At 32.6% G+C, this 11,810-nt stretch overlaps 2 protein-coding genes across 2 annotated transcripts in view; both read right to left on the bottom strand.

Moving 5' to 3' along the window:
- Window positions 1-2,013: 2,013 nt before the first annotated feature.
- Window positions 2,014-3,089, bottom strand: LOC135848540 (uncharacterized). Its single transcript, XM_065368465.1, has 2 exons — window positions 2,601-3,089; window positions 2,014-2,452 (listed from the first exon to the last, which is right to left on the bottom strand). Exons 1-2 carry the CDS (start codon window positions 2,616-2,618, stop codon window positions 2,210-2,212), a joined length of 261 nt encoding a protein of 86 aa, XP_065224537.1. The 5' UTR covers window positions 2,619-3,089; the 3' UTR covers window positions 2,014-2,209.
- A 5,274-nt stretch (window positions 3,090-8,363) lies between these two features.
- The window catches only part of LOC135848931 (uncharacterized), a 73,056-nt gene continuing 69,609 nt past the window's right edge, over window positions 8,364-11,810 (bottom strand). The window contains exons 4-5 of the transcript XR_010559457.1: window positions 9,624-11,291; window positions 8,364-8,745 (exon numbers count right to left, since the gene is read on the bottom strand). The gene's annotated coding sequence lies outside the window, so the exon portion shown is untranslated. The remainder of the gene's footprint in view (window positions 8,746-9,623; window positions 11,292-11,810) is intronic.

The following is an 11,810-nucleotide window of genomic DNA, read 5'->3' as shown; positions in this document are numbered from 1 at the left end:
GCTCAACATTCAACCTAAAGCGTACAGTGAAAAAGCGAAGAAGCTTTTTTTTTTTTTCAATAAGAAGGATGATTTATTTACTTATTATTTTTCAAGTTGGATAAATTTTTCATTTTTGTGTTCAATTTTTTCAGTCCCTAATACGATTGGAAGAACAGAAGAACGATCAAATTTTGTGCGAACGAAAGAACAAGGGAAAGAACGTCTAAAAATTTGTTGAGGGACCAGGAGAAAGAACAGAAATTTTCATTTCTCCAGAGGAATGAGAGAATGGAAACCATCTTTACACGTTGTTCTCGTTCTCATTAATTTTTAAAAAATTTGAAAGAAAAAAAAAACAAAATTTTACACATTTATTGAGCGAAAAAATCTTTTAGGTTGTTTACGTGGGAATTTTTCGTTATCTTTTTTTAAACTGAAACCAAATGTCAAACTTCGATTTACAACTCCATCCCTCTTCCAAGGAATTTTCAGTTTTAACTACGCGTAACTTGGAATTAATTCGCTGAATAAGTACTAAATTTTCATTCCTCATTTTTTAAGTCCTTTTCGTTTTGAACTTTGTGAAAAATAATGGGGATGTTTTTGGATCTTGAGTTCACTTTTGAGTTTGAAAACGTAACCGTCCGTCAGTCTGTATGAAAAATTTCATTCAAATCTCTAAGGATTTTATATTGCACGAGTAACTGGATGAAGGGAACTTGGAAAAGATCGCCAAAATACACCAGAACACCACTAATATAAATTTCAGGTGCTGAAATTCATTTTTCAATTTTTTTCGAATTTTTAATCTCTAATTTAAATTTGGTCTGACATGAAAAAAATGAAAATAAAAATTTGATCAAATTGACGTAAAAGCCTGAACTTTGGTTTGTTCTCCATTTTCAACCTCCCAAGTCGATTGGTCATGATTTCGAACCATTCTGGACTTCTTGAGCTTCCAGCAGATATTTAGATTTTTCAGTCTTCGAAAAAAATGCAGTATAAACAGGGTGAAAATGAAATTCAGCCTCTATAAACTCATATTATCTACCTTTCGATTAAATTAAGTATTTACCTATTTTCAAAATTTTTAATTTTTGCCAGTTCAAATCCAAAATTAGGCGCTGAAATAGTATATTACACAACGAGGGCCGAAAAAGTGATTTTTGACGAGGGTGAGGTTTGTGACCCGAACGAAGTGAGGGGAACAACTCACACGAGTTCAAAATCACGTTTTCTCCGAGTTTAATGAAGTAATTTTTCCTGAACGAGGGTGGAAAGTACTTATTTTTACATCCGAGCGATTCTCGCGAGGTTGGAAAAGTAGTACTTTTCAACCCTAGATAAGAAAATTTCATTTTCACCATACGAGTATTTATTACAGATTTAATTTTTTCGAGGCTCCAGAACAGTTCAAAACCACCACCAATCGACTCAGGCGATTAAAAATAGGCTACAAACAAAATAGGTATCAGACTTTTGTGTTAGGTAGTAGGTACCTTTGATCAAATTTTAATCTTTTACCATAAAAAATATGTTTTTTAAAAATTTTCTAAACAAAAAAAAAATGGATTTTCAGCACCTAAAATTCTCGCTGGGTTCCTCGTGAAATCTTGGAAAAAATATTCAACCGTGATTTTTCAGTCACCCTGTAGAGTGTAGATGAAAGAGTAATTTCAAGGATCAATTTAATTCTTTCAGCAATTGTGAAAACATTTTTCTGTCTCGCATTTAGTTTTTGCAGTTATTGACATCTCTAAAAATTTGGCAAACTGGTTACCCATATTTCGTACACTTGAAACTTCTTAATCTAACTAGTTCCTAAATCGATAAATTATCAGAATTAGTCTACCATCGTCGTCGTACGAACAGTGTTCTATTGAGATGAAACTGCGATTTTCATCCATTAATTTACATTCAGGTAACCGGTTTACCTATCCACGTCATTAGATGCAACAAGAGTCGTGTCTCACTCGATAATTTCGCACATCGCACTTACATATACATAATTATTATTGATAGGTATTTCAATTCTTCGAATAGAAACTTTAATTTATCACGAAGTATGGTATAATAAATCAATTAAAGCGGGGTTTTTACATTGTTTTCATTTGCAAATTGGATACAAGTACCTACATTCGCCATTATGATGCAATTACATATTACTTATGAAGTGATGAAGTGTATGTGCTGATGCTGGTGCTGGTCCAGTTATTTTGAAAATTCATTAACAACCACCGTAACCTCCTCCACCGTAACCTCCTCCTCCGTAGCCTCCTCCATATCCACCGTATCCGCCACCGCAGTCATCGCATCCACCACAGCCACCACCTCCTCCTCCACCTCCGCCACAGCCGCCACCACCACCGCCACCACCTTTCTTCTTCTTTTTCTTCTTTCCTTTACCACCGCAGGGCATTCCGAACGTATTAATGAATAAACATAGAAGAAATAGACTAATGTAAACGATCTGTGAAAATTTCACACGAAAAATAATTAATTACCAACATAATGTACATTCATCAAAGTACCTACTCGTGTAGATGATAGAGTTAATTGCAGGAAAACCCCGAATTATGCGATTTTAAACTTGAAAAATTACGTGAACTGACACTTACCACGATGAAGCGAGCCATGACTGATGACTCGAGTTGATTTATTTTTCCAATAGTAAAATGACTGGGACTAGAGTAACTTCCGAAACGATTTTTAAATGGGAATCGAATCGACGATTGTTTACAAATCACTACACGACATTGTTGTTTATGTGCGATTATTTCCACGATAGATATGATACGGGTGTCAATTTTGTCAAAATATGTTTATCCAACGTTTAGGAAAACTTTTATTCAGATCGATTGATGTGTTTTGGAAATTTACTCGCCGGATCCGTGACGTCAATGGAGCCTTCTGCGAGTATTAGTACCTGAGCCTGAGTGATGTCTGGCGATATTTTTGGATTGGTGTTTACATCGATCGATGGTCGATCTGTGTCACTCAGCAGAAGTTTTGTATAGGTTGAACTTGAAGTTCATTCGTGGTTCTTTTTTAGGTGCATATTAATTTAGGTCTGGTGTCGAGGTGGCTTCCCTATGGGTCATTCCTCGTCAATTGGACCAAGAAGTGGTAGGGGGGTTCGGCGATTTATTTGAAATTTTTCCTGTGGAAAGACCTTCCCAAGGGATGACCTAGGGCGCAAATCGCAGCCCTCTAGCCCATTTTTAAAGGCAGCCAGGGGGTGTCAAAGTTTTCAGTGAACTTAAAATATCATCCATTTCATGCAGTGGATTACTCGATAACCGCGATACCTACCAAAATGGAACATTTTTCCATAGTTAGGAGTTTTGAAAGGCTTTTTGGTGATATCATAAAAATCAGTGTTGCCACTTTTTTTCGTACAAAAAATTAGCTCGAAAAGTTTCAAAACGTAGTTTTCATATCGTTCCGACTCTCAAAAATGCTGAAAAAAATGTATTATGGACAACTTTTCATGCTGAACAACATATTAAAAAATTGAGATAGTACCATGTTGCAAAGTTGATTTTAAAAAATTTAAAGTTTGCGAAAAAGTGCGATTTTTTGATTTAAAACTTGAAAACAAGTTTTGATAAGTGAAGTTGGGCCATTTGACCCTTATTTTTACGTATCTGTTAAAAAAGTTGAAAAAACCTTTTCACTCGATGAAATGAACTCCTCACAAAAAAAATCAAAATTCGAAAAGATTCAGAAAATGAAAGAATTTTTATTTTTTTGTCGTGAGTGTAATTTTATCAACTTTTTCATGAAATACTTACGTCAGAACGAGGTCAAAATAAGACAACTGAATAAATTTAAACTTTTTTTGATGTTTGAAATTGAAAATTGAATGTTTTCGAATTTTGATTTTTTTGTGAGGAGTTTATAAATATAGGGAAGTCATTTAGTAGTTTTAATTTAGGTATATCCGCCGCATATTTCAATTTATCGGAAATGTACTTGCTCGTCATTAGTAGGTAAATCGTATACTTATAGGTATGATACACCTTTCCTTAGGTTTTAAAATCGTATTTAATGTTTGTCTTATTGATTATATAAGGTTGATTACGAATGATAATCGAATACTCTTAGCTTCGTGAAATCGTGTCAAGTTCAAATTTTAACAATTTTAATCCTCTCATAATTCTTTTCATAAGTGTACACTTGACCTTTTCTTTGATTCTGACTACCTGTTTTACGGAAGGTTGAAAAACACCAAAATTATATTTCCCTAATTTAATATTCGAGAAAAATGTTGCATAAGGGTATCACTTATTTCCACGTTTATGAAGATTTATTTTGTGTTTTGGTCTCTAGGTCCAAATAATTATAGCGAAGAGGATTAATGAAATTTTCAAATTTCTTTGTTTTTGTGAGCAAAAAAATGGGCAGATTTTTGGACATTTCAACGAACTGAAACCTGGCGAATGTACTGAAATCGACCTGCCGAATAGACTCCCTTTTCCAGCCGATCTGGAGCCTCAACAGCAAAAGTTGACTTTTTTCCAGTAATTTCAAATAGCTCCAGAAGACGTCAAATTGCTCTGTGAGATAAGAAGGTCTTTTTTGGTCACTTTTGGGGGAGGGGGGCATGTCAGTTCTCGAAAGTTGCAAGTGTCTAATTTTTTGTACCCCTCCCCATCCCAAACATTCGAAAAAATTGATTTTTCGCGTTTAAAAAGACCCCTATTTGGTCCAAAATTGCCAAACAAAAGTCCTGTTTTTTACTAAATTGCCTTATAAGGTGCTGTGGTTTTTTTGCCAAATTTTCCCAAGTCAAAAGGTGTCAATTTTTTGGAAAAGTTGTCAAAAGTGTCAATTTTGGGGCAAAATGTGAAAAAAATGTCAATTTTTGGCAAAGTAGTCAAAAAAGTGTCCATTTTTGGCACAATTGTTAAAAAGTGCCATTTTTGTCAAAATTTTCAAAAAGTGTTCATTTACATAATATGATAAAATAATAAATGTCAAAAAAGGCTAATTTTTGCTAAAATTGTAAAACAAACCTGTTTTTGCTAATTGTCAAAAATCACCGTTTTTTATCAAAATTATCAGAAACTGTCAATTTTTGGCAAATTGACTAAAAATTGTAAGTAGGTAATGTTTTTTCGTCAAAATTCTTAGGAAGTAGTTTTTAAAGTATAGTCAAATGGTCGTAAAATTTAATCATGCATAAGTTCAACCTTTCGAATTTTTATTTTATTTTTTTTACAAGTTGAAAAATGTCAAATTTTAATGAAATTCCAAAATCGTCAACTTGTAAGGGCTTTTAAAAGCAACCTTGAAAATTTCAGGCCCAAGCACAGGGTGCCCACGAATTGAAAACCCGGTTTGTAAAAAAATTCAAACTGGTTTTTATTGGCGTAATGAATTATACACACAAAGGCGACAAAATGTGATATGAATTTTTTGAAACCGGTTCATTAATTTGCAACCAGTTATCAAAAACTACATAAAAATTGAAGATCGAGAAAAAAGCTTGAAACAAAAGTTGTGGAATGTGAGAAATTACTCAATTCTGTCTAATCACATTTTGAAACCGGTTCCTTGGTTCACATTTAGCAACCAGTTTCTGGCAATCGCCTAAAAATTGGGGATAGAGAGAAAAGTTTGAAACATAAGTTTGTTGTAGAGTATGAAAAATTGAACCATTTTTGCTGATCGGATTTCGAAACCGGTTCATCAATTTGCAACCAGTTATCAAAAACTACATAAAAATTGAAGATCGAGAAAAAAGCTTGAAACAAAAGTTGTAGGCCGTGAAAAATTACACAATTATGTTCGATTACATTTTGAAACCGGTTCATTGGTTTGCATTTAGCAACCAGTTTTTAACAACTACCTAAAAATTAAAGATGGAGAAAAAAACTTGAAACAAAAGTTGTAGAGAGTGAGAAATTGAACCATTTTTACTGATCGGATTTTGAAAATGGCTAATTAATTTGCAACGAGGAAACTTCCGATGGCTTGCTGCGAATTAATGAACTGGTTTCAAAATCTGGTTAGCGAAAATAGTTCAATTTTTCATACTCTACAACCTATTTTTCAAACTTTTCCCTCTATCTCCAATTTTTAGGCGATTGTCAAAAACTAGTTGCTAAATGCGAACTGATGAACCGGTTTCAAAATGTGATTAGACAGAATTATGTAATTTTTCACACTCTACAACTTTTGTTTCAAGCTTTTTTCTCTATCTACAATTTTTGAGTATTTTTTCTTAACTGGTTGCAAATTAATGAACCGGTTTCGAAATCGAATCAGCGAAAATGGTTCAATTTTTCATGCTCCACAACTTTTGTCTTGAGCTTTTTTCTCTATCTCCAATTTTTAGGCGATTGTCAAAAACTGGTTGCTAATTTGAACCAATAAACCGGTTTCAAAATGAGATTAAACAGCATTGTGTAATTTTTCACGCTCTACAACTTTTGTTTCAAGCTTTTTCCTCTATCTACAATTTTTTGGATAATTTTTGATAACTGGTTGCAAATGAATGAACCGGTTTCGAGATTTGATCGGGGAAAATGGTTCAATTTTTCACGCTCCACAACTTTTGTTTTGAGCTTTTCTCTCTATCTTCAATTTTTAGGCGATTGTCAAAAACTGGTTGCTAAATGTGAACCAATGAACCGGTTTCAAAACGTGATTAGACAGAATTGTGTAATTTTTCACGCTCTACAACATTTGTTTCAAGCTTTTTTCTCTATCTACTATTTTTGAGTATTTTTTGTTAACTGGTTGCAAATTAATGAACCGGTTTCAAAAAATTCATATCATATTTTTGTCGCCTTAGTGTGTAGAATACATTGCGCCAATAAAAAACAGTTTGAATTTTTTGACCAAACCGGTTTTTCAATTTGTGGGCACCCTGTGCTGGGCCCTGAAATTTTCTAATGTCGCTTTTGAAAGCCCTTAGGTATTTTTTCCAACTCAACGCCGCTTCATTCATCTCGCTAGCTTTTTTCACTTGGAAATAAAAGCCACCGAGCACTACTTTTGTGTCATACTGTATAATTAGGTATTCAAAATATTTCGTCCACTCTTCCAAAGTCGACCTTACGAATCAATTTCCACAGAATTAAACATGGTATAAAATTTACTTAGGTATTAGGTACTTGAAAACTTCTCGGAGTCAGATTGCAACTATTTTCGAGGTACCTATAATGTTGAATCTTTCCTTACAAATAATCAAACTTTAGAAAATCCGTACTTCGCTCTAATTTTTCCAGTTGAACACCAAAACCATGAAAATAATGGAAACGAAAAACTTAGACCGCAGATCATCAAATTGGTTCATTCAGACAGACTCATTTATCTTCTCAAGATTTTACTTCGAGAAAGAAGATTCTTTTTCATTCCTTCAAATACTTAAATCTTAATCCCTCTGCTTTTTCATGAACCTTGTAGGGTCACGGGTGGTTAGTTGTCAAAAAAAAAAGTTTTTTGAAGTTTCTGAAGCCATTTATGAATATTTCTTCACCGTTTTGGGCTCATTTGAAAGCTTGATTCTTTGCGCGTGTTTTCTTTTTTTAAAATTGAATTTTGGTTCATGTGATGAATAGTTAATGGTGGATTTAGTGAGATACTTTTTTGTGACAACTAACAACCACCCCTGTTGTAAGTTGTCAAACACGCATTCATTATTGATAAAAAAAACTTACAATTCAATTTTCAAAAATTTTCAGAAAGAAAACACGTGAGAAGGACTAAACTTATAGATAAACCAAAGAACTTGAAAAAATATCCATAAACAACTTAAAAATTGACTGGTCATTCTTTGAATTTTTTTTTGCATAGGTAAATCGATCAATTCAACTTTTTATTCGTTTTATACAAATGAAAGGCAGAAAAAAAATGATTCAATAATGCAATAGATAATTTTCTGAAAATATTTTTCCACTTTGATGCATATTTTGGTAAACTGTCTCATTGACAACTAACAATATTCCCTTTTTTGACAACTAACAACTTCTCGTTTTTCATCTTTGTACCAAAAAATTTTATTCATTTCAAAATTTTTTGTAATTGAACATGTGATTACTGAATCCGTGATAAAATTTCCTTTAAATTGATGTATAATTTATTTACTTTTGACAAATTTTTGATGTTTAAAAACGAAAAGTTCCAATTTAACATGTGTAACTTCGCACCTGTAAAATCACTTTTTTCAAAACTGTATCCCCAAATAAAAAGCTATATTGTCAATTTTGCATGTTGGAACATTAGTAGGTATAGCATGAAGTTATTATGAAGGTTTTGTGTGGATAGCGTTCATGTATCCTTTTAAAAACGCAATTTGACAACTAACAATTATTGACAACTAACCACCCGTGACCCTATACAGATGCAGTAAATAATCGTACTTATTCGAATAGGTATATCGATCAACAAGTTTTATTAACACAATAATAATTTTACAAAAAACAAAAAAAAGTTATAAACTAAGGCCTGTATAGTTTTTACAGAATAACACTGAATGATCAGTTAGGTAGGTAAGTAAATCAGTTCAAATGCAGGAAAAAAGCCAGGAGCCGAAAAGACATTTCCGATTTTTGGTCAACATATTACTTAATAGTGGTCATGATGATGATGTCTGTGGCGTCCGTAATAATATGGAAATCGACGACGGTAAAATCCTCCACGATAAGCACTTATGGAGTGACCTACGTACGGATGGTAGTGGTTATCGTGAGGTTCAGGAACACCGAATACTTGCAGGGCAATGGTGGCGATGAATAGAGTGCAGAATATAATCTGAAAAAAATCAAAAATAACGAAGTGGTGGTAAAATCACATGTCTTGTCAAAAATAATAATTATCGATTCGTTTTTTACAACGTGGAAATATGTACCTACATAGTACCTAGTTGAAAAATAATACTCGTAATTTTGAAAAATTCAGAAGTTGAGCTTTAGATATTTATCGTTCGATTCAGAGTTTTCCCCAAAAATTATTTTTTTCTAATGCACACAAGAATTGAAAAAAAATCAAATTTAAAAAAAAAATGAAAAATGAATCTTACAAAAAAATAAATGAAAAAAAATGAAAAAAAATGGTAGATTATTGAATTTGTCACTAGTAAGGCTTGAACCATTTTTTCCGGGTCCCCTTATTTTTTTGCTACCACAATTAATTGGAAACAAAACTGATAGTTTAACTTGCATAAATCGATTATACCTAATATAAAAAATTATATTGAAAAAATTTCATTTTCGAAAATTAATTTTTAAAAAAAACGACACAAAAATTTCTACGTACAAAAATCAGCCTAACAAAAGAATTTCCATCAGTTGAATGTGGTCTAACTTGGGTTTTTGAAACATGAGAATGTTGAACAAAAATGAGTAACTTCAACTGTCGTTCCCTTGTTACAGGGTGTTCAAAGAGGGTGTTTGCAAATCGAGAAGGTGCCAGAAATTCAAATTTTTGGTCGACTAATCGTCAAGTACTTGTAACTTCTCTTCGAAAAAAGTCGTAAAACACGTTTTAAAAAAGTCCAATTTATTATACCCAGGATTTTTTTGTTTGAAAATTTTTCGTCAAGTCGAGAAAACTCCTGACAATGTACAAATTAATTTCAAAACTTCGAGTTAGAATTATGTAATTATTACTAAAATGAATAAAAAACTTACCGAGATGAGTTTCGACATGATGAGTTGATTGACTGATTGACTGATTGATTCTACTTGTTTTACACAAAAGAAAAAATAACCGAATGTGAAGATAAAAATCACTTCATAAAACAGTCGAGTAAAGTACCTATGCATTTGAGGTATTACTCGATGGTGCTATTTATACGAATGCAATAAGGATCCCTCAGTGTCATCGGCCATCATAGATGGATCATGTCGTCTTCGATGGTAATGAAATAATTATTTACGTTGAAAAATAAAAAGACGATGTGGGAAGTGAAAGGTCGAATGGATTAATACTTATGTTATTTTAGAATGAATGAAAATTTCCGTTTTTTAAAAACAATCGATATGAAAGTACATATTTAATGTACCTATTCATCTACCTATACGGAAGATGATAGATTTTTTAATAATATTTTGATCCGTTGATCGTTTTAAATAACCAGTTTCCTGTTATTCTTTTGCTTGCTGTTGGTAGCAAATATGTTGCCTATATCGAAATTCGAAGGAGCTATGGCTTCCAGAATTAATTTGTGCTGACTGCTGAGGTAAACCCTGAAACGATTTTGAAAAAATCTTTAAATTATCTTTAAAAATTTTTCATTCACAATTCCATATTTCATAAAAAAAATCAAAATTGTTCATCTGTTTTAAAATTCTCTCCATTTCTTTCCAAAAATCATCTCCAAACCAGTATTTCCAGCTAAAAATTGAAAAATTTAACATCTTCACTCGATTTTCGTGTTTTTTTTTCAAGACCATTCTCGACCAGAAAATTGTCATCTAGTTAACTTACCAATAGATAGTGAAAGTTATAGTGAAAAAGCAGTGAATTCAGTCAACATTTCAAGGAAAAGTAGCGAAAAAAATGATAAAACTTGAAGATGTACGAAACACTATTGAAAAAAATTTAAAAATCGTACATTAAAAAAAAAGCTACCTACCTATTCCTCAAGTAGGTTACAAATTTTCTTTAGATTTGAAATTATTGTTTCTGCAAGGCAATTTTTTGGAGAGGAGGAGAGAAAAAAGTCGAGTTGAGGTTCTTGAAAATTTTGTGCAAAAGTACCTAATGACTTTTCAAAAAAATACTCGTTAAATACCTTTGAGTGTTCACAGAAGGCGAACGAGTGAGCATAACAAAGTTTTTTTTACAGCTATACCATATGATATGCGCCTTCAAACAGTCATACTGCTTTCTCATTAACATACTCGTATTTTATGAATCATGTAGGTACTTGGAGGTTACAGTAAAAAAATTGTATTTCGTTGATCCACAAATTTATTAACAGAATAAATTATTACATTTGCATTACCTATATAAAAAAAAAATAGGTAATAATAAATTAAAGTTTGTAGTATGAATTTAATTTGCTGCTGCTGATAAAAGAATAGGTAATCAGTTCGAATATAGGAAAAAAAGTCAGGTAACGAGGCGAGGGTTTGATTTTTGGCAACACGTTCAAATTATTATTAACCGTGGTGTCCCTGTTGTCCATGTTGTCCATAATGCGGTGGTCTATGGTTATAATGTCCACCTTGGTTATGGTTATTGTGGTTACCTCCGTTATAGTGGTTATTGCCACCGCCATGATGGTGCTGGGGTTCGGGCACACCGAATACTTGAAGAGCGATGGTGGCGACGACTAGCATGCAGAATACGATCTGTGAAAAATGAAAAATAGAGAAAATGAACTCTCTAAATTTGAATCAGTCATTTTTGTGACTGTTTCATTTAGTAATCACAGAATAACTGAAAAAACAGTGATTTCCTAAAAATTTGACCAATGTTCAGTCAATTTTTTTGACTGGGAAATCAGTCATTGTTGAAGTTACTGATTGAAAAATGATTTAATAAAGATGACTGAGAAAAACAGTAGGAATGCTATGGTATGACGTTTTCAATCAGTAGATTTCTGTCTGAACCATCAATACAATCAGTAATTTTGTTTTTGCAAATGGCTGCATGATGCTAAGTGATGAAAAGACGTTGTGAAGTGAAGTGTTTAAATCGCGCGGAGTTCTGTAATAATCGATTGAAATTTATGCGTAATTATTTTCTACTTGAATATGTTATAAATGTATGTTCATTAAATTACAAGTACACTGTTCTTTTTCCGAGTTGATCGCGATTTTCTCTCGTTCACTTTTGTCTAACGAAATATCCGTTTACAAGTGCAAGTT

The sequence above is a fragment of the Planococcus citri genome, chromosome 5 (assembly GCF_950023065.1).
Source record: "Planococcus citri chromosome 5, ihPlaCitr1.1, whole genome shotgun sequence".
Lineage (NCBI taxonomy): Eukaryota > Metazoa > Arthropoda > Insecta > Hemiptera > Pseudococcidae > Planococcus > Planococcus citri.
The sequence above is the reverse complement of the archived record's forward strand: the minus strand, read 5'-3'. Positions and strand labels throughout refer to the sequence as shown.